The sequence below is a fragment of the Equus przewalskii genome, chromosome 10, assembly GCF_037783145.1.
Source record: "Equus przewalskii isolate Varuska chromosome 10, EquPr2, whole genome shotgun sequence".
Lineage (NCBI taxonomy): Eukaryota > Metazoa > Chordata > Mammalia > Perissodactyla > Equidae > Equus > Equus przewalskii.
In genome coordinates, this window is record NC_091840.1 from 52,598,481 (window position 1) to 52,622,258 (window position 23,778).

The following is a 23,778-nucleotide window of genomic DNA, read 5'->3' on the forward strand; positions in this document are numbered from 1 at the left end:
TTCCTGATCAGCAGGCAATAGCCATCTGGCCAGAGCGGCAAGCAGACCCCTTTGGGAGATCTGCACAACTATTTTTTCCTAAGGACCAAAGATTGCCTCCTCTTTTCAAAGCAAAGAGAGAGAAACAGGAAGACCCTCCCTGCCCTCTGGGTGGACTATCTGAGCCCAGAGGGAAGACGTTTTAAATGGGCCTGGGAGGTGGGAGACTGGACGACACAACACAAACACAACCTACACGGGACAGGAGAGAACACGACTGAGACAAAGGATGAGCAGAAAGCCCTACAAGGGCCACCTTGAAGGACCAGATTGCAGGGCCAGGGAGGATGGGAACTGGCATACAGGCAAGGCAGAGTTTCCCACTACCATGGGGCGCTCCTGCCCTCAAAGGACCTACAATGGTGCTCAAAAACTCAGCAGCTGGCTCGATGAAAGAAGGAATCAGCGTCCCTTTTGCCATATCACAAAACACGTAACGGGTCTGTGACCCCAAAATGCGAGGAGGCATTCACCCTCCCACTCTGAGCAGTAACTGCCCAGGGCAGAAATTGGTCTAGGGCCTCTGGATGAATCTTCTGCAGAAAAATCAGCACTCAGAGGCTGGTTTATCTGCCACATGCTCTGAGATAAGATTCCCCTTAATTACTGACCTGTAGTTAAGATTCTAATCTCGGTCACACCCAGGCAACTTTATCGTACCCCCAGGAGGGTCGATGGGAGGCATTCAGACAGCTGTGACATTCGAAAAGAGGAATCTCTGGTTTAAGTTTGTGGTCTAAATACACCAAAACAAAACCGAAGATCCATGTGCGGAAGGGCCAGGGCTTCCCTAGGCAGACACGTCTTCAATGACGATGCTAAACCTGACAGAAAGAGACTTGGAAGAACCAAGATGGAAACTGAGTTGAGGTGACCAGAGCCAGAAAGACCAGGTCACGAGCAGAAATGGTGACCAAGGGGTCTGGAGTGACTCTCAAGGAAGCAGGCCTCTTTTACAAAAAAAAGCAAATGACAACGGCCAGCACCCTGAGTGATGGATGGGAAACCAGAAGGAACCAGAGCTGCCACCGCACAGACTGAGCCCAACCCCAGGCTCTCCATGGAGCACTGACATCAAAGGAGATAATTCTAACTTTCACAATGATTCTTGGACGTGGCCTTATTATCCCCATTTTAAAGACAGGGAAACTGAGGTCCAAGGTCAGGTAAGCAATGTGCCCACGGTCTCACACAGCCAGCACCCAAATCCTGGTCTGGTCAGCTCTGAACACCATTACAGCAGACTGCCTAGGAAGTGAGACCACCCACTCGAGGATCCAGGAGGGACCCAGTAAGTAACCCAACGGTCCCAAGGCAGGTCGACTTCCTCAACACCTGTTTTTCCCTCCAGCAGGAAATAATGATGGGTGGCTGCCCTTTGCACACAAGGTGACAATCCTACTTCATGTAATCTGACTTATTTGCTGCCACAGCGCAATGTTCTGCTGAGTCACGCACACTCTCTTCCTCAATCTGTCCTGTTACCCACAGCCATGCGTGTAAGGTGCCTGGGTGAGGAACAGGGGTTCTGTCAGTGTGTCACTCTGCAAACTCTTTATTTTTTTCCCTCTTATTCTTCTTCTCCCCAAAGCCCCCCAGTACATAGTTGTATATTTTAGTTGTGGGTCCTTCTAGTTGTGGCACGTGGGACGCCCCTCAGCATGGCCTGACGAGCGGTGCCATGTCTGCGCCCAGGATCCAAAGAGGCAAACTCTGGGCCACCAAAGCAGAGCACGCGAACTTAACCACTTGGCCATTCAGCGGGCCCCTACAAACTCTGTATTATTATTTTTTTTCCCCATGTGAAGCCAAAGAATGATCATGATTAGCAAACTCATTGATTCTTGAATTCATTGGTGTCACAGTTGAAATGACTGAACTATGGTCCTTCGTTTTTCTAACCAAATGCCCATGCCTGCTTGTTTGCTAAGGGCTGAGTCTGTAAAGACCACAGACCCAATCCTTGACCTCAAAAAAATCGAGAGTGTAGTGAGAGCACAGACAGTTCTAGAACAGCAGGGTGAGCACGAAGAGGTCTAGAAGCACACAGGGGGGCTGTGTCAGCAAAGTCTTCCCGGGAGAGTAACACGAAAGCCAAGAAATGAGCACAAGTTAATCTGGCTAAAAAGAAAACAGACCATAGCAAAAAAGAAAACATGTTTAAACCAGTTAAAAATAGGCAAAGGATCTGAATAGACATTTCTCCAAAGAAGACACACAAACCATCAATAAGCACATGAAAAGATGCTTAACATCATTAGACACCAGAGAAATACATACCAAAACCACAATGAGATACCCTTTCACATCCACTAGCATGGCTATAGCTTAAAAGACAGATAATAACAAGTGTTGGTGAGGAGACAGAGAAACTGGAACTCTCATACATGGCTGACAGGATCGTAAAATGGTGCCGCTACTTTGGAAAACAGTCTGGCAGTTTCTCAGATTATTAAACAAAGAGTTACCATATATGACCCAGAAGTTCCAGGTCTAGGTACATACCCAAGAGAAATGAAAACATACACCCACACGAAAACTGGTACACAAACCTTCACAGGAGCAATATTCATAATGGCCGAAGAGGAGAAACCACCCAAACGTCCATCAACTGATGAATGGATAAATAAAATGTGGCATATCCATACGGTGGAATATTATTCAGCCATAAAAAGGAATGAAGGACTGATTCATGCTACAACATGGATGAACCTTGAAAATATTATACAAAGTGAAAGAAGTCAGACACAAAAGGCCACAAATTATATGATTCTATTTATATGAAATGTCCAGAATCGGCAAAATTATAAGACATACAGTAGATCAGTGGTCACCTGGGGCTGCAGTGCTGGGGGGAAATGGGGAGTGACTGCAAATGGGTAAGGGGCAATGAAAATGTTCTCAAATTATCACGACAATGGCTGCACAAGTCAATGAATATCCTAAAAAAAAATCGTTGAATGGCACACTTTCCGTGGTATATGTGTTAAATCTCAATAGAGCTGTTAAAAGGAAAAGGGAGTGGGAGTAAAAGAGAAGATGGGGAGGAAGCTCACTTCGGGGAGAAGAATCGCCATGTACAAGGACACAGCAAGAGAAAGTAAAGTTGCATCCCAGAATTAGCTAGTTCCACATGGTTTTGATAACATTACTCATGTGAAGGAATAGCTAAAAACGCAGCTGGGAGGGCAGGCAGGCCATGAATGACCTTGTGGACAAAGCGAAGGCATGTTATGTTGTAAAGGCGAGGAAAAACCTACGGAAGGTCTTAAACAGGAGCAATCCATGATCAGACTGGCTAGAAAAATCAATGTGGCGTTACTATGGAGAATGGACATCACCGAGGGATAAAAGCGGTGGCCACTGCTGTTAGGGGCCAGGGCAGGAATGCAGGCAAGAGAAGAGAGAGGTCAAGCCCAGAGCAGTACAGACCTGAGGGTTCCACCCATGGGCTGCGGAAGACGCCTGCGTTGTGGCACTGGCACCATCTCCAGCTTCGAGCCCTGGAACACGGCCCCAGGATTAGCTTCTGAGCCCCACAGCAACACTTCAAAAAGAGAATTTCCACCCAGCCCCTTGAAACAAACCTTCCTTTGCTCCGGGACTAGGCAAAGATGAAAAGGAATGCCTAAGTCCTTAAGCAACCTCTTGCATTTCACCTCTCCCCACAAGCAGCCTTTTCCTCATTACACGGAGATCCTCTTCTGGGAGTGTCAGGGCAGCCAGAGGCCCCTCAGACCCAGGTAAGGAGCAATTAAGACTAATTAGCCTAGCCTGAGCAGCAGCAAACAGCAACCATCAGGCAGCAGTTTCAAATAAACTAGAAGTGGCCAGCAGCCGCAGCTCCGCTTGCTTTAATTACTAAGACCTGTGTCCTAAAAACACCCCAAAAAGTGCTCTCCAGTCTTGCTCCTCAAAGTGTGGGCCCAGCACCGGCAGCAGCAACATATCCTGGGAGCTTGTTAGAAACGCAGACTCCCGGGCCCACCCCAGACCTTCTGAATTGGAATCCGCATTTAATATGATGCCCGGGGGGTTCTGTGCCCATGGGTCAGGAGGCCTCGACCACAATGCTGTAACCAGACAGTCTTCCACTATGACCTCAGAGGGGCCCACGGAAAAAGGTTTCTCCCACCCCAGCAGCCCCCCAGTGGAAGCCCCAGTTAACTAGCGGCTCTCAGCATTCACCTGGCACGATCCCAGAACACATGGGATGTAAACTCCATTAACAGAGCGTGTACAAGGTGCCGGCGACCCTCCCAGGCGCCCTTCGCAACTCAGATTCTGCAACTTGCCCAGGGTCTCACAGGTGGGGGGCCTGAGCCAGGATTTGAACCCACAGATAGCACACTCTTGCGCTACCCTCTGCAGCCCACATCAGGGAGAAGTTCTGCCCCTGTCCTTGAATGTGGTCCGAGCAGTCCACACCGGCATTAGCTGTGGGGCATATGCTCCAACCCACAAACCAACCCACACAGGGCATCCAGCACTGCTGGTATGTGGCAAGACCATCCCACCTGCTCTCTCTGTCTCTCTGTCATTAGGTTCATACCACAATCAAGACCCTGGGGCTGTCACGTTCATGTTACTCATCCTTCTGCCCCCCAGCCTTTCTTCCTCCATAGCCAGCTCCTGGTGCAGACCCCAGTAAGGCACTCCTGAGCCCCACCCCCACCCAGAGATCGAGGGACCCCTCTGGGCAAATAGGAACACCAGCCACCACCCTCCCCCATCCTACCTTTTACCCCCTCCATATCTGTCCTCAGATTAAATAGACTCAAAGAGAAGGCTAATTCCAAAACCTGTGTTCTTTCCTTGACCCTGTGTAGCCTCGTATAATCCACTAAAAAAAAAAAGCAAACTAAATCCAATCTAATTCCAGGATTTAATCATGACTTGCAAACTTAAAAACCCCTTAGGGTACTCAAATGCTTTGCTACTCAAATTGTGGCCCACAGATCAGCAGCAGCTGTATCACTTGGGAGCTGGTTAGAAATGCAGAGTCTTGGGCCCTGACTCAGAATCTGCATTTGGGCAAGAGCCCCATGTGATCTGCAGACACAGTAACATCTGGGATGTGCCAGTCTTAACGTCCTGCACGGTAATGTTGTACCGATAGGTTCCACACGCCCACACCAGGAGACAGGCCCCAGGGACTCGGAACCTTCTTTATAACATGAAAATAGACTGAGTACCAGATTAGTGGATTGTGTGTCGAGCATGTTCTTGATTATCAAAAACTCAACACAGTTTTATTTTTCACTCCAAGCACAACAAAGCCTTGTAGCTATTTATCTATAAAACACTTGCTAAATGAGAACAGTAGATTCCAACTTCTTATTTCTATTTCTAAATTATATTATGAAACAAATGCCTCAATGACACTCTCATGAGCCACGGCTAAAATAAGAATTCTCTGTCACGATTAAATTAGGACAAGAGCTCATTTCTGTAGAATTTTTAAAATATCATCTCTAAAGAGTTTTTACAACTTAATTAGTTTTTTGTTGACTAATCCTGGAGTTCTCTGTGCATTTGACAAGCAAATGAGAAGGGAGGAGAAATTAAGGCATCTGAGAAAGAACAATGGAAGCTAAAAGTCTGGAAAGGCTTTCATTCCAACAGAACAAGGCTGAAACTGAAGCCTTTTAGAGAGGTCACCTGCCAGTCACCCTAGAGGGGACAGTACATCCCCAAGAGCTGCTAGCCTCAGTTCCTTGTCTTGGCTGCATCTGATGAGCCTTTCGGAGAACCTGTCGTATAGTAAGTGCTCAAAAATAAATATTTGTTTTCGTTGAACCAAAAGTTGTGACTGATCTATTTACGGCAAAGAAAAAAAACCACAGGAAGTCTGGGATGAGGCCAAGTGTAAGCCAAGCATGTACCGGTGTGCCCTGCACTATGCTAGATGCCAGGATAGCTTGACGGAGGGGAACCGACTTGAAAGAAGAGTATGAGTTCATCCTGGCTCTCAAGAACTAAGGGCACCAGCTGGGGCCTGCACTGTGGCTGAAGTCCTTGCAGCAGCAGGAGCTTGTCAGACATGGAGAATCTCGGGCCTTGTCCCAGACCTACTGAGTCAGAATCTGTCTCCCACAAGATCAGGGAATTCGTTTTGGTCTAGAAGCATTGAAATCAGTTTGAGAAGCATTGCTCCAGGTATGGTCATAAAATACTGAGACTGAAATAGACCACAACTGGGGTCATCCCCCTGAGTGAGTACATATGTGATGGTCAATGGAGCCATCCACACATAGACAGCTTGCTCCTTTTCTCCTTCCAGGCGCATGGCAGGATTGCGTTTGCCCACCCACTTGAAGTTAGGTGTGGCTGTCCTTTAGTCAATGAGATACGAGCACAAATATCATGTGTCACTTCCAGGAAGAAGCTTTAAGAGCCATGTGCTATTTAAGACAGTCACTGGCAAGATTCCAGACAGTGGTCACTCCATCATCCTGGGTCCTGCAGGGTCCTACAGCCCCAAACCAACTTGCAACAGACTTGGAGCATAAGGAAGAAGCAAACCTATGCTGTTTTAACCATGAGGTTTGAGGGTTGTTTGTTACAGCAGCATATCCTAACCCATCCTAACTAATAGAGCACATATGCCCACAATGCTGCCCTAAACACTCCCCCACTGAGAACTGCTCAAACTCCTCATTATCCTTGAGGGTAGGACCTCCTTTTAAATCCTGAACAGCATTACTTAACTCAAGTACCCTCTTCACTCTGCAGACTCCAAGTCATCTTACTTTCTCCTTTCCCCAGATTTCCTCATGTATTTATGCTTTTATCTTATTGTACTGTGTGCTTTTTGGTAAGCTGCTTTGAATCCTTTTCCCAGCAAGGTGATAGACACTCACACGTACAGACACACCAGACTTGGCTCCCAATGAATCGTGGCCATTTCCAAAAAAAATCAGATCTACCCCTTGAAAGACAAAGATTTGCTGTTGCTGAGGATATTTAAAAGAACGGGGCCCTGGGCCAGCCAGTCTTCCTTCAACCTGTTCTTTCCACAAAAGGATACTTACAGAATACATGGCATACACAGTCCCTGCTTTTAAAAAGCAATTCATTCCTGGACACACCACCTCTCTCTTTACCTCGTCATAAGGTGAAATCTGAACTGCGCTAATTGCATGAAAAGACTTAGCTTCATTGACCAAAATTTTTTACTTTTAACATTCAGCTTTAGTATAGTTATCGAGCCCCTTCTGCATGTCTGACTTTGTGCTAACCACGGGTGAACCTTCTTTTAACCAGTTCCTCCTGGTGGGCAGTTAGGGTGTGGCCAGTTTCCCCTATATTAGACACAGTGCTGTAATGGACATTCTGACACCTACAGCCTGCCTATCAGACGCTTCCTGAGTCCAAATTCCTGGAATAGGACTTGCCACATCAGACAGCACGTACGCTGTTAAGGTTTTAAGGTATATTGCCAAATTACCTCGCAAGGAACATATGTCAATTTTCCTACACCCTTGCCAATATTCATTCTTTTTTTCTTTTGACAGTTTTCATTAATGCTATCTTTTTTAAAAAATTGCAATTCTTGGGGCTGGCCCCGTGGCCGAGTGGTTAAGTTTGCGCGCTCCACTGCAGGCGGCCCGGTGTTTCGTTGGTTCGAAACCTGGTTGCGGACACGGCACTGCTCATCAGACCACGCTGAGGCAGCGTCCCACACGCCACAACTAGAAGGACCCACAACGAAGAATATACAACTATGTACCAGAGGGGCTTTGGGGAGAAAAAGGAAAAAATAAAATCTTTAAAAAAAAAATTGCAATTCTTTGATTACTAGCAAAACCGAATAAGCTGATGACTTTGAATATCTATTATTATGAAGTGTCTGTCCAAGTTCTTTGCCCATTCTTACCCTGCTGTGTTCCTTTGTTTTTGTTTTTGAAAATAATTTATAAAAGCATTTTCTGCATGAAGGACATTAACTTTTTCCCAATTTTTACTTGCCTTTTACCTCATTTTTTAAGGCAGAGGTCTCTGGTGGCAGAACCAACGTTTCACAGATGAGAACAATACAGGAGGGAAAGTGTACCATAACTGATTTGCAAGAGGCGAGGCCCCTCAGCCCAGTCAATCCAGCAGCAAGTCCTCTTGACCCAACCTGTAAAATACTTCCAAATCCATCCACTTTTCACCATCTCTGCTTCCACCACCCTGCTCCGAGCTTCCTAACTGGTCTCCTTGCCTCCCTTCCTACCCTCCTCAAATCCATCTCCACCCCAAAGTCCAGATGAGCTTTCCAAAAGAAATCAGAGCACGCCAGACCCTTCCATCCAACCAAAGGCTTTCTACTGCATTGAGAAAACTATCCACTGACCACTAAAAAGAAAGGACATAGATGTATCAAATTAACACGCCTTACACCTTAACTTTGCACAATGTTCTATGTCAAACATATTCAATTAAAAAAAATTATTAGTATCTTGAAATCAGCCATGGTGGGAGTATTTAACACCCTGGAAATGTGCAAGAGCTACAAAGCAGGGCTTCCCTCTCTCCATCCTCCACCCCCACCCCCCAGAGCTGGTTGTTAAGCATTTACCAGCACAGGAGTGGAGGCGGAAGAAGCCTTGCAGTGTCAGAGAATGATACCTGTCCTCTCAAAAATTGCTGAGAAGGAGAAGAGAGAGCTCCAGATGGAGGAGCTTCAGACAGGAGACCGTCTCTGGCAATCGCACAGATAGACAACAGAGACCCAGATGCCCAAATGATATCGAGGAGCAGCTGGGCCCTTGGAATAATGCTGTTCTTAGTTAAGTTCCCCAGAACCTAAAAGCAAACCTGGGGAAAGGGCAAGAGATCTCAAATTATTTGACAGTATATTTCTTCCACCACGCAGAATAAACAATCGAAATGCAAATTAAATTCTTATAGAAATATATATATATTGTGGAGGGGGGCACAACTATTTAACTTATCTGCCTCCCTCTGTCACATCCTAGCCTCTCTTGCCCTAGCTCACTGCTCTCTAGCCATTCTGGAATATTCTGAATCGCTCAAATATATCCCACATATTCCCTCTTCAGGGTTATCTGCACTCATAGCGACCTCTGCCGCAAATTATTTCCCACCAGATACTCACAAGGCTGGCTCCCTTGCATCATTCAGGTCTTTGCCCAAATATTACCTCCTTAGAAGCCTTCTCTAACAGTCTTAGTCGAACCAGCATCCTGCACCCCACATTCCCACTCTATCACCGCACCCTGTTTTACTGGCCCCATACCACTTTGAAATTATCTTTTTTTTTTTTTTCGCTAGTTTACCATCTCCCCAACTAAAGGTAAGCTTCTTTCCTTTTCTGTGTCTTTCACTGCTTCACCTCCAGCACCTACAAGAGTGCTCACAGCCCACTGTAGGCACCCACTTAGGGATTGCTGAATGAATGAATGATCAACTTTCGAACAGGGATTGGAAAACTACATACAGCCCATCAGCTAAGAATGGCTTTTACATCTTTATATGGTTGAAAACAAAGCAAAATAAGAATAATACTGCATGACACATGAAAATTGTAACAAATTCAAGTTTCAGTGTCCACAAATGAAGTTTTATCGGAACACAACCACGCCCACTGGTTTCAGATCATCTACGGCTGCCTTCGCGCCCCAGCGGCAAGAGCGGAGTAGCTGTGACAGAGACCATCTGGGGCTCTCACGGCTTCTCACTGCCTCTGGCATGCTGCAACTCACAGCGACACAGCTCAAATTCGATTTTGCCTCTTGGCCCACAAAGCCTCAAACGTTTCCTGGCCCTTTACAGAAAAAGTTTGCCACTGCAAGTTAAGAAGGAGAAGGCTTTGAGAAATGTTGCTGAGGGAGAACAGACAAGGCTTGCTAACCTAACGAACAGGAGAGGACCGGTCAGAGGGGGCAGTGTCAGGGGACATGGTGGATAGACGGATGGTGGTGATACTCACTATGGTGAGGGGGAGGGTAGAAGGCAGTGAAGAGAGGAGATTATGAGTTTAGTTTGTGAAATCTGAGTACCTGGGGACTGCGTCTGGATACCAGCTCCATAAGCTGGTTCCACAATGAACCAGGAAGTTAACCTAATAAAACCAATCTTTATCAGATGGTAGATGGGGAGAGACGAAATGTAAAAGGCGGAGGTGGGTGAGGCCTCTTATGAATTCACAAAATCCTCTCACAACTCATACACCTGTTGCAACTAAACCTCCACAATGTCACCCCATGCTCCGGTCTAGCAAGGGACAAGCCAGACCAACCTGCCGGCCCCCGTTTCTACTTCTCTCTACAGGTATAAGCACCATCCCAGAAGCCACGCCATTGCAGAGAGAGAGGAATAGACTAATTTTGCAATTAAGCACAGGGATCAGTCCTGACATTCTCTTAGAAAGGTTGACATGTGTGGCCTTGCTGCTGTGAGTAATAAGGGAGCAAGCTGGGAAAACAATGTCCCCCGGAGTGACCTGATAAAAATCCTAACATCTGACATGTACACCAGGATTCCGGGCTTACCAAACATTTTCTTTCACCAGCAAAGTGGGCACCAGCATCTACGCTCACAGATGAAGTCGACCAGGCTGTCAGATAAAACGTGGGCTTTCTCAGGCTGAAAAGAGTACAAGAAGGTCAGCATCTCATTCACGTTTCCAGGCGATAATGGACGGCGGGGATTCACGTGGCGGTTAACAGATGTCAGGGATGCCTGCTGACTTGTTGCTAAGGGAACTTTTGTGAAGATGCCTCGAATCCACACAACCCACAAGCCCTACCCACTGCTTTGAAGTCCTGCGGGGTGGCCGCTTGACCAGACCAGCACACGGCAGTGAAGAGGGGGCAGGCACCTCCTGAGCAGAGGCGCACAGAGGGGTGGGCCAAGGGTAGATTTTCAAACAGCAGGCGCTACAAATGCAGGCCACAGCCCCCAAAGCAAAGGGCAGGATGACTTAGCAAAGACGGCAGAGAGGACCCTGGTCTTTGTGGTCACAATTACATAGTACTCCATGAGCCACCAGCCCTAATTACACCTTTTGTGAACAGAGCTGATGACCACCTCAAACAATATTGGCATGAGGGACCAGGTCACACCCATTTTAGGCAATTTTCACATTACAGAAAGAAAGGCACTGTATTAAAATCAATTTGTGTAACAGATCATTCATCTACTAGATGCCAGACAGCTCAGATATACTACGTCTATTAATAACCAGCACCAAATAGCCCTGGCCTGAAGTAGCTGGACCGGTATGTCAATGGCCCAGTGGACAGACTTGGGCTTTAGGGACAGGAAAATCTGGTTTCAAATTCAGCTGCATCATTTATCATGTGGCCTTTATAAAGAAATCCCTGGCATCTTAAAAAAAACAAAACAAAAAAAACCTCCAAGGATGGCGATGGAGAATTTCCTAGCAGAATGGCAAAGTCTCCTGCATCTCGCCCCCTTCGGGGGTACCGCCCTCTCTCTCTCATCAGTCTGGCCTGGCAGTGCTCCCCTCTAATGGATCATCTGTCCCAGGTGTGTTCTTCTGACACTTCTGAGGTAGCCAGTCTGCAAAATGGCCCTCAATGAACCTTGCCTCCCTGTATCCACACCTGTATTCACCTGCCTCCCATACTCAATCTAGACTGTTCCTGTGACGCACTTTACCAATAGAATGTGCCAGAAGTGATGTGCCAGTTCTGAACCTAGCCTTAAGAAGGCCTGGCAACTTGCACTTTTGTGTTCTTGGAAGCCAGCCACCATATAAAGACTCCAACTACCCTGCTGAAAAGAAAGACGATGTGAAAAGGCCCTGGACTATGAGACACCATGTGGAGAGACAGGCCACATGGAAGAATAGCAAGGCACCAGATGCGTGAGTGAAGATGCCATTTTGGAGGTTCCAGTCCAGCTGAGCCTCAGGATCCCAGTCTCAGCCACTGCAAAATGCAGGAGAGACTCCAAGACAGGCCAGCAGAAGAACCGCCCAGCTGAGCCCCGTCAACCCACAAAAATGGGTGAGATATTAATAAATGGTTGTTTTGTGACACTAAGTTTTGAGGTAGATTGTTACATAACCATAGGTAAAACATCATTCCTTAATTATCCACAGCACAGCCCACTTGCCCAGCTCGCTGTCTCTCCCCCACAGCCACACCTTGTAAACTCCTGCAGCACGATCACATGAATCCAAAATGGGAGAATAGAAGGTAGAGAGAAGGAGATCAAGTTCAAGGGTGACCCTCCAGCCGTCTAGTTCCGCTGGCAAACAGCATCATATTATTCTGTTAGTACCTCTGAGGTCCAGACCTGGCAGCCAGATCCCGGATTCTAAGAAGAGCACCTCAGTCAAGGAAAACTCTGTTGTGTTTGCATTCCAATCTTACTACCTCCCAGAATTATTTCCCAAAAGCTCTGGGAGGTTTGCAGATGCCTTTCAGTATCTTCTAGGTCCCTCATTTCTTACCTCCATTCAAGCTAAGAGCAGGACAAAAGGAATTCCCGGGCCAAGGTTAGGCCCTCTAGCCAATGGACCTGTCCAGCCATTGGACCACGTCTGACTCTTCAGCTCTTCCCTAGGGATGGGGACAGCTCCCCCTTCCATCTATCTTACCCAGGAGCTGTTTCTCAGCCTCCATGCTCATGCCCCAGCTGTCTGGTAGGAATCTTCTCCCTTACAGGGCCTCCGAGTCTATGGAGGTGAACTCAGGCCTGGCTTCGAGCTGGCAGAACATGCTCCTGCAGCTTCCGGCCCCCATCTCAGCTCTCTCGCATCACCCCAGCTCCTCCTCGACCATGTCTCTCAAATCTCAGAAGAGTTCTCAGCTCCTCTCCCTCTTCAAGCCTGAAGGCACCCTTAAGAAAGATTTTTCTGGCTGCTTTTATCTGAAGGCCATTATATCTCATAGGCAGCTGTGGGTCTTGTCTACCAGGCCTCCTCCCTTTTCTGGGAGTGGCTGGCTCCCTCCTCCTGGCACCCCCTGGAAGGCTCCACCATCCCCTGAAGAGCCCGGTTCCTTGTGGCAGGGCCCTGAGCCCACCAGGGTCCTCCTCACTTCTCTGCGTGGGCCAAAGCTTTCCTGGGGGCCACCCTCTGGATGCCAAGTATGTGCTGCACCGTTCCACCACTTCCTTGGAGTCTTGACCAAAGAGACTTCCCCAGTAATCAGGACCAGAATCTCCACCAAACTGGCCTCTCCCCAGGGGCTGGCAGACCGCCAGGGCGGAGCTTTCAGCGCTCTCAGAGTTAGCTCCCAACTCCCGTCCACGGGGTATGCTTTCTGCTAAATCAGGCCTCTCTCAGTTCTCCTTTTTTCACATGAACAATGAAGAAATCCTTGGGGAGTGTCCGTTTTGCACACACTACTCTCGACCCTTAGCACCCTTCCACCAAGATGTGGTTTCCTGGAACCACTCTTTCCCCCAGAGAACAGAAGGTACACTGGGGCGGGGACTCCGCTGGAGATGCCCTTCTCATCTGCGCACCGACCATCCCACTCCTCCCCCAGGAGGCGGGTGAAGTCCATTCTGTCTGCACTTGCATCCCCAACAACTCCCTTGGCCTTCTGAACTCCATGCCCCCAGCAAGCTCAATGCCAGGCACCTGGCTAGCAGACATCCCATGAGGTTTGCCACCTCCAGGACCTATGGGCCCCTTCTCTGGCCTCCTGGCTTCTGCACGAACTCCCAGCCTCGATGAACACCTGGCTGGTGCCCTCCGGCTCAGGACTCCATATGCTGGCCAGTCCACCGCCAGTGACTCCCTTGGGAGTCCTACATTCTCCACTAACCCAGTCTGTCTTTGAGGACTCACCCCATCCCAAGGTACTCTACCTGCATATCCTCCATCCCCACCCAGGCCCAGTCTGTCCACATACAAGGTTCCCAGACACAAAGGGCCAGATCTGTGATCTTCCCTATTGAAAATGCATCTGCTTTGGCTCTGAAACAAGTCCCAGGGCTCAGGCCCACTCCTGCCTCCGCCAATGGGAAAACCAGTAGCCTCCGAGCGGAACCAAACGTCAGGGTCAGCAGGAGAGAGGCTCCACATGAGAAGAAGCAGCTGCCCTCATTTTAGCCCCAGTACTTCAGCCTCCCCTTAGGGATGCTGTCACCAGCATGCTGACCTTGGGGGCTGCACTTGCCCTCGCCCACAAGGATCCAGACCTTTCCATCACTTGCCTTTTAACATAGTTGAGCCCAGGCTATCATGTTGAAGAGAGACACAGGCACAGGCAGAGGGTAATATTCAGCCACCTGAGCTGCTAACCAAATATGTGAGCATTACTTCTTGGGCAATTGCCTTCACCTCTCAGATTCAGTTTGCTCGCCTGTAAAATGGGGGGAGTGCCTCCCCCTTCACAGAGCTGTCAGGGGAACTGGTGACAACTATGCACCATGCCTCCCGCCTGAAGGCTGCTCAACAAACGGAAGTCCCTCTCGGCAGTACTGCTCACACAGATGGGCACTTCTGTTGCCCATCACCAGTTGGGAATTGTCTGAGGCCCTTCAGGCACCAGAGATTTCCTAAGTATGCATGTGTCATGGGACTAACTGACACACCCAAGACTGTCCCGGCTGATCATTCTGCTGGTTCCCCCGAGTCCTCTCCACCCTTCCTTTCCCCCAGGAAGAAAAAGCAGAGCCACTCCACTCCGGCTAACACAGCCTACAAACCCATCAGCCTCCCGCCCGCCCAAAACACAGCTGGGCGAGTCCAGCCAGGGACCCTCCTCACTGGACAGACATCCAACAGCCAAATTTCCACATCAGTATTTCCTGGAAAAGCGTGGCCACCGGAGGAATTCTAAAATAGCAGGCTTTCCCAGGGCTTTCAAGCTAGAAACAAGGAGGCTCCAGGTCCTCGTAAGAAGCAATATGCTTGCCTTCCTTCACATCTGAAGCTCAGAAGAGGAACTGAGAAAGCTGAGGAACACACCTGAGCCTCTCCTACGCACACAGGTTTCTCAAAGTACAGAACCAAAGGCTTCCGGAACATTCTCTGCTGACAGCCCATGAAAGCTCCTTCCAGACTAAACTTTGTTCAAATGCTACTATACTAATCCATTTAGGAGAGATTTTGTGGTTCTCCTCTGGAAAGAAACACAATGTCCCTCTATGAGACTAGGCTCTACTTTTCGTAATATTTCCACAGGCAAACTCACCAATAACCATTCCACTCCTACCTGTCTTTTTCTTTTTTTTTTTTTTTTGAGTCCCATGGAGCATTTTCAGTTAAAATTTGCTACTTTGTTCTTTGTGAAGTAGGTCGGGGGTTAAACTATAAATAAATTCAGTCTCCATGATTTGGGCAGTGTTTTACTAAAACGGTTCTGTATACTTAGCCAATTGTGGGTAACCACTTATTTAGTCTTCACAACAATCCTGGGGTCGGGCAGCTTTTTACTAAAGGAGATGTCCTGTAAGGTCACTCTCCCCCACCCCCACCCCCCGCCAAAGGACTTGAGAAACTTCGGATCCTACTCAGGTTGTGACCATGCGCTCAGCGATTAGAGGACGGCGAGGCCTCCCAACTGTCACCCAGACAATAAACAGCCAGCCGACTTGGCTCAGCAGGTCCTGTGTAGCCCCGGGGCCAGACCAGAACCCCAGGAACAAGCCACTTTCAGGTTCTGAGCCGGGGACTACGGGCGGCGGCTGGAACAGGGGAGGGGGCACTGGCTGGGGGCTGTGGCACCCCTGGATCAAGCGTGCTGACGGGGCTCAGGCTGGTGGCCAGCCAGGCTCAGCTGACCAGCAAGTGGGCGGCCCCGAGGCGGCCAGGGAGCCCGACCCGGGCAGCACGACCGTCCACGGGCCAGCAGGCTCCGAGCTCCCGAGTGGAGACACTGGGCTGCGGGGCCGGATCGGTGCCACTTTTCCGACCCCCAATCCTCCGTGCGCCCTCCCCAGACCGCCGGTCTTGGCAGCCTTTCGCCGGCCCCTGCCACTGCCGGGAACGCGCCCGCCCGCCCCAGAACTCACACAGGCAACAAGTTCTCGCTTCCTCAGGCGGCCACGATGTGCTCGGGAGGCCCTGCCCGGGGAGCGCTCAGGGGGCGATCCCCGCGCTGCCCGCGCCCCAAAGGGCGCCCGCTGCCTTTGCCGCCCCCGGGAGCGCAGAGCAACGGGTAGGGCGCGCAGCAACGGCCCCCGGCTGGCCCCGGGCCGTCCCTCGTACCGGGACGGCTCCGGCAGCGCTGGTGCAGGCAACAGGTATGCTAGCGCGCCGAGGACGGAGCCCCGGGTCTTCCAGCCCCGGCCCTCGCCCCTTACCTCCAGCAACTGCACGTAGCTCGCCGGGAACCAGCCGCGGAGCCCGTCCTCCTTCTCGCCTTCCCACCAGCCGCCGTCCGGGACCTGCAGCAGCGTGATCAGCTCGCCGGCAGCAAAGCGCAGCCCCTGGCCGTGCCGCTCCCCGGAGAAGGGGTACAGGGTCCGGCAGCGGGCGCCGGACATGGCCTTGGCGCCCGGGCTCACAGCCCAGCCTGCATCCCTGCCGAGCCCCGCGGGCTGGGCAGCGGCTCCGCGGGGTCCCAGGCGCCCGGCGCTCCGGGCTCCCGCGCTCTGGGCGCGCGCCGTGTCGGGGGGTGCGCGGGGTTCCCCGGCCAGGCGGGGGAACGCGCGCCCCACGCAGATTAGCGGAGACTCGCTGGCTTCGGAGAGGCAGCGGCGACGCCCCCGGGCCGGGCAGCTCGCAGAGCCCAGCTCTGGGCGGGGGGGCGGGGCTCGGGGGAGGAGACCGAGGCGCCGCGGGCTCCGGAGACAACTTCCCGGGGACGCGGAACGCGGGCTGCCGCCGCGAGGGCCGGCCGGAGCTGGAGCCGCCCTGGCGCGCGGAAATGCGCAGCTCCCCAGGGAGGTGGGACCCGGAGCATCACCCTCGGCCGGGCTCCGCGGCGAGGGAGTGGCCGGGCGTACGTGGAGAGGGGGCCAGCAGCCGGGTGGCCGAGCCGGGGCTCTCGCGGAGACGAGGGGGCGGGGCGGGCGGGGGCTGGACCAGGGCGGCCACGCCCGCTGAGGGCCGGGCGCTCCCTCTCAAAGCCGGCAGGTCACCGGGGAGGGGTCTCTCCGCTCACACCCCAACCGCCGAGGGCTGCTGGTATGGAAACACCCGCTCTGCGCCTGTCTCGTAGGCCTGGTGACGGGCGGCGGGCGGGCGCCTCCCCCGAGGTGGCTGTGGGGGAATGTGTTTGTGGCCGTCAATGTCGTGGTTGAACCTGGGGTTGAACTTGACTCACCGGAAACTGAACAATGGGTGAAAGACAGGTTTGAAGCCTGGCGCCTGAGCCGGGAAGCCAGGTGGCAGCGTGTTACAGCGGAGGGACAGAGCGAGGAGGAGACGGAGACGGAGTCGGAGTTGGTAGAATTGGAAGCAGGTCGATGGGGATCAATGGAGAAAGCGGGAAAGGTGAGAGGGACGGCCCCCACCGCTTTGACGCGCAGAGGAGGCTGGCCCAGGGTACCCGCCCTCCTGAAACCCAGATGGACCAGGCTGAGGAGTCTGCTCAGTCCACGAACGTCAGGGAGAGGCTGCCGCATTCCATGCCAGCTGCCAGCTACCTACAGAGATCATTTGGACAAGTCCCTGCTCTCCACGGACCAGAGGACCTGGGTACTGAAGGAAGCTGACCTTGAATTGAGGGTAGAGAAGTAAAGGAAAGCTGGGTTTCTTTGTTAGCCTACCATACAGGAAGACTTAAAGGCCATTCCCTAAGCTGTAGATAGCTGGACCCTTTAATCTCTCTGTATACTTCTAATTGCCTACTCATACATCCTGCTCAGGAACCGTCCATGGCTCCTTACTGCCTATTAGATTAAGGACAGGCGTCGCAGCCTGTGCCTTTCAGGCCCTCCACAATGCCTCCCCAGCCTCTCTCTCACTTTGCTGGCCTGGATATGCTCTATAAAAGCACTCAGGCTGGGCTGCAGGAGCCGTAAGATTTTGCACATCTTCCTGTGCTGATTCAGTGCTTCTCAGTCCTGGCTGCACCTTAGAACCACTTGAGTAACTTTAAAGATGCTCACGCCCAGGCTCACCCTAGCTTTGGGAATCGCTGCCGAGCCATCTTCCAGCCGTCTCACCTGAGCGGGCTCGGCCTGGCCTCTGGCCTTGGGTGAGTTGACAGATGCAGACTGTTGATCATATTCCATCAACTGCAAATTCACAGACCCTTGCTTGGCTAGAAACATGGGAAAACAAACTCCTGACCACGGTGACCACTAAGTGTCCCTTAAAGCAGAGCTGTGAAATTCGATATAGAAAACAGCCACTAAAAGTAACCTCATCAAGTCCTAAAGGGACGAAAATTTCCTGTGTCAGGAGAACATGTGACTGTCAGCAGGCTGTCCTCGGGCTTCATATCTGATGATACGGCTTGGCTCAAGGAGGGCAGATGGTCCAGGGCCTTTCTGCGACCCAGCATCCTCCGTGGTGCCTGTGAGCAACCTGTGATCCAGTTTGGACTTGAGAAATCTCGGTCTACACAGCATCCCATACACTTCAGCTCCAAACGACCCGCCCCAAACAGTGCTGCAGCACGGGCATTGATCGTGGCTGTCCATTTCTTCAGTTCTTTCATTTCATTCCTGTAACCTGATGAGCTGGTATGATTATTGCCCCCAGCTTATGGGTGGAGAAACTGGGCTCAGAGGGTGTGACTTGTCCCCATCAACAGCAGAGCAGAACCAGGCTTGGCACTGAGGGCTGGCTTATTGTACCTCGAGTGCTGCTTCCTCTAGTCCACCTGCCAGACACAGGAAACGTGTACGTCCTTGTGGCTCAGGCCCAAAGAGCGTGTTAAGAAAGAGCTCACTGGTGATACCCGTGTCAGTCTTGATAGAAGGAAGACTGGACAAGTGTCAGTGGAATGCCTGTCCCTGATCTCCCTTCTATCAGTAAGCTCAGACAAGTCCCCTGACACCTCTGGGTCTATTTCCCCATCTGTGATTAGAGATCGAATCTAATAACTGGAAGAAGGAGGTCAAAACTTCCACTTCTAGTTATAAAATAAATAAGTCATGGGGATGTAATGTACAGATGGTGACTGTAGTTAATACCAAATTGCATGTTTGAAAGTTGAAGGGCTGGCCTGGTGCCATAGTGGTTAGGTTCACACACTCCACTTTGGTGGCCTGGGGTCCACAGCTGGGATCCTGGGTGGGGACCTACACACTGCTCATCAAGCCATGCGGTGGCAGAGTCCCACATACAAAATAGAGGAAGGGGCCGGCCTGGTGGCGCAGCAGTTAAGTTCGCATGTTCTGATTCTTGGCGACCCCGGGTTCGCCGGTTCGGATCCCAGGTGTGGACATGGCAGCACTTGGCAAAAGCCATGCTGAGGTAGGCATCCCACATATAAAAGTAGAGGAAGATGGGCATGGATGTTAGCTCAGGGCCAGTCTTCCTCAACAAAAAGAGGAGGATTGGCAGTAGTTAGCTCAGGGCTAAGCTTCCTCAAAAAAAAAAAAAATAGAGGAAGACTGGCACAGATGTTAGCTCAGGGACAATCTTCCTCACCAAAAAAAAAAAAGAAAGAAAGAAAAAAAATCAATTAATTAAGGGCTTTCTCTTAGAGAAAAAAGTTGATAAGAGAATAGATCCCAAAAGCTCTCATCACAAGAAAAAAATTTATAGTTATGTATGGTGACAGGTGTTAACTAGACTTATTGTGGTGATCATTTTGCAATATATACAAATATTGAATTATTATGTTGTACACCTGAAACTAATATTATATGCCAGTTATACCTGAATTAAAAGAAAGAAAGAAAGAAAGAAAGAACAGAACATTCTTATATAAAGTAATTGATGAAAAAAATCTTAGGGGCCAGCCTGGTGGCACAGTGGTTAAGTACGCACGTTCCGCTTTGGTGGCCCAGGGTTCACTGGTTCAGATCCCAAGTGCGGACATGGCACCACTTGGCACACCATGCTGTGGTAGGCGTCCCATGTATAAAGTAGAGAAAGATAGGCATGGATGTTAGCTCAGGGCCAGTCTTCCTCAGCAAAAAGAGGAGGATTGGCAGCAGATGTTAGCTCAAGGCTAATCTTCCTCAAAAAAAAAAAAAAAACAGACATTGAGCCTTAACTCATTCTGTTAAAAAAAATAATAATAACTGGAATATGGAAATTGAGACAGTTAAATGTAGTTAGTGGTTAAATATGTAGGCTTTGGACTCCCTGTATCCAAATCTCACCTGTGTCACTTCCTAGCTGTGTGCCCTTGGACAATTTACTTAACCTCTCTGAGCCTCATTTTCCTCATCATTGAAAGAGGATAGTAATATTTATCTCATAGAGTTATAAGAGGATTAAATAAGTAAACATGTAAACTATTTAGAGCAATGCCTGGCACATTAAGTAATCAAATATTGGCAATTATTATTATCTATCTAGTCCAATGGGCCTTGTTATTTATTGTCTAACATTTCTTTTTGAACTAAGATTTCCAGGACAATAATAGAAATGGAAACTTACATCTTTTAGATGCCAAAAACTTTAAAGGAACACACACTGTGAGTTTCTGTTTTCTCACAAGATCTCAAAGGAAAGATGAGTTTCTCCCTTATCTGTCTTCCTGCTTGCCTTCCTCCTCTGACCTTCTATTACTACTTTGAATTTTTATTTGAATCTTTGATTTTTTAACTTCTTTGATAACTAAGGCTTATTTTACTGATTAACTCTTCATAACTCAGAGGAGGGAAACCCTGTTTATTTTGAATTTCCATCCATCCCTCTTAAAGCCAAACATTGAGTCTTACACAAAGTAGGCATCGCATCCTTCCTGCATTCGTTTTGCATAGACCGTTTGGGCCTCTGTCTGTGTTCAGATTTTCCGTATTGCCAGGTTACTCTGTGAACACGTGTTAGAACACCTGGATCAGACTGCATGCTCCCAAGAGCAAGCTTTCGTGTCTCTTTCTCAGCTTTCTGTCAAAACTGTGCATTTGATAATTATGTGCTGGCAGAGATTTCTTTTCCACCCAGGACAGCCTTGTATGCCTTTCCATCAACAGCCTAAGGATGGCAGAGAAATATAAGGGTTTCAATCTCTTAAAAAATTAAACATAAATTTGCTGTATGAGCCAGCAATTCCCTCTTAGGTATCTGCCTAAGAGAAATGAAAACAAATGGCCACACAAAAACTTGTGATGAATGTTTACAGGAGCACTATTTATACCAGCCAAAAAGTGGAAATAATCTAAATGTCCATCAATTGATGGATAGATAGACAAGATGTGGTATACCACTACAATGGAATATTCACTCAGCCATGAAAAGGAGTGGAGCACTGATAGACTACCACATGGATGAGCCACAAAGACAGTCTGCTGAGTGAAAGAAGCCAGACACAAAAGGCCACGTGTCGTATGCTTGCGTTTATATGAAATGTCCAGAAAAGGCACATCTATAGAGATAGTACATAGATTCGTGGTTGCCTGGGGCTAGAAGTAGGAACGGAATAAGCAAAGAGGTGGGAGGTTTCTTTTGGGGATGATGACAATGTTCTAAACTTGGATTGTGGTAATGGTTGCACAACTCAAGAAATCGTTGAATTGTACACTTAAAACAAGTAAAATTTTTGGTATGTAAATTATACTTCAATAAAGCTGTTATCATAAACCAAAAAATAAACAAAAATATGTAAAGGCCTCATTCATTCAACAACCATATTTTTTCCCACGCATGCGTGCTAGTTCATTCAACAACATCCTGAAGAGCTATGAAGCACATGCTATAAAATGGACGATGGGCTGGCCCTGGGATAGAGAGAGAAATACGGCAGCATATACTAAGAATTCCTATAGATCCATGAGCAAAAGGTGGAGGACACAATGGGAAAAAAAGAGCAAAAGACTAGAACAGGCATTTCACAAGAGAAGATACCCAAATGGCCACAACACAGTAAAGGGTGCTCAACCTCATTAATCATCGAGAAAAGCAAGTGAAAATCATAAGGAGGAAACCGTATGTACTCACCGGGCGGGAAATATCAAAACAAAAGAGAAAGTACCATGGGTTGGTGAGGATGGGGATACTTGGGGCGCCCATACACTGCTGGGGGGAGCCCATTGGAAGGCTTGATAGTTAGAAAAGCTGAACATAGCATCCTGTATTTATTCAGTGGGAAACTCGATACTTTGATACCTTGAGAATGGACAAATTTTTGCTACATGTGAGCAAATCCCACGGATGTAATGTTGAGCAAAAGAAGCCAAACACTAAAGATCCATAGAGCACAGTTCCATTTATATGAAATTCCTACAAGGCAGAAAAGTGGTTATTTGGGGTAAGGGTAGTGAGGGCCTAAGGGGGTATGTGGGATGCTGGTAATAATCTACTTCTTGTTCTGGGTGCTGGTTACACAGGGCTGTTCTCCAGGCTATATACATATTCATGCACTTTTCTATATGGTTGCTATGTTTCAATGCAGTTTGTTAAAGAAAATAATATTGTCCCTGACCTCAAATAATACATAATCTACATTCTAGAGTGATGCTCTTTGAACTTTTTGACTGTGCGTCTCTACCAGTAAAACTCCCAAATATGTCTATTTCTATTATTTATAAATTAAATACATGAACCATTAAACTAATAAGTATATTATAATACACAAAATTAAGATTTTTAGAGAGTTATGTTAAAATACATATTATATACAGGTAGAGGTTCTCATATTGTCTTCCTGTACCATGGGGATGTTTTGTACACTTCTTGAGAATCAGTGATCTTGAGCATCAGCTTCAAGAAGACAGGAAGAAGGAAAAGAAAGTTAGTCAACTGAAAATAAGCATTTTGGAATCGTGACTTTCGAGAAAATGAATGAGTCCAGTTCTCTTCTTAGAGAAACCTGGCATTGGGCCTACGAGGAAGAGAAAGCATTAGGAGCTCTATCCATCCCCTCCTCGGGTCTCCCATCTGGAGTCTGAGAGTGAGGTCCAGCCAAAGAGTCTGAAACTTAAGTAAGGTAAAACCAAACTAAAATGGAGTCACTAATGTCAGGGAGAAAATGGAGATGGTCGACGCAGGTGCATAGAGGAAACTTAACCTAACCTTATAGGAATTTACAGCTCTTCTGGGACACCAGCCAATCCCCAAACACCAAGCCTGCTGACGCCATCTCTGGACTTCTTGTTCCCCTCACTCACCTACCATGGTCGAAATAAGAAAAGACCTCTAGGCAACCAATCAGCTGAAAAAGCCAAAAGACTTCTGTATTTACCCCATAAAAACCTCTCAGTCTGTGAGCAACTCAGAACTCATTGCTCCTGTAGCCTCGAGTTTCCCAGCTTGCAGGTTGAAAGTCTTGGTGATAAACTCATCTTTCTGCCTTGTTTTATTCAGTGTGCAGAGTTTGGTTTTTGACAGTGTATATAGGAATTACCTGAAGAGAATGTTAAAAATGACGCCTAGGGCCAGCCCCGGGGGCATAGTGGTTAAGTTCAGGGAGCTCTGCTTTGGAGGCCCGGGTTTGGTTCCTGGGCGCAGACCTACACTACTCTGTTAGTGGCCATGCTGTGCTGGTGGCCCACATACTAAAAAACAGAGGAAGATTGGCACAGATGTTAGCTCAGGGTGAATCTTCCTCTGCAAAAAACCCCAATAAGAATAAATAAAAATGATGCCTATTCCTGGGCCTTGCCCCCAGAGATTCCCATTTAGTGGGTCAGGGATGGGACCCAGGAATCTGCCTTTTTAACAAAACCCCCAGATTATGCTGCTGGAGTCCCCAGACCATACTTTGAGAAACACCATTTTAGTGTAGGCCA

The 23,778-nt window shown here is 48.8% G+C and overlaps 1 protein-coding gene across 2 annotated transcripts in view; it reads right to left on the minus strand.

The window, feature by feature from the left end:
• GAS7 (growth arrest specific 7) overlaps nt 1-16,991 on the minus strand; it is a 218,583-nt gene extending 201,592 nt beyond the window's left edge. The window contains exon 1 of one of the 2 annotated variants that reach the window (XM_008528742.2): nt 16,282-16,991. In XM_008528742.2, the coding sequence (XP_008526964.1) occupies nt 16,282-16,464 (183 nt within the window). In that variant the 5' untranslated portion in view covers nt 16,465-16,991. The remainder of the gene's footprint in view (nt 1-16,281) is intronic. The other variant, XM_070561084.1, reaches the window with a different exon arrangement.
• Between the last annotated feature and the right edge of the window lie 6,787 nt (nt 16,992-23,778).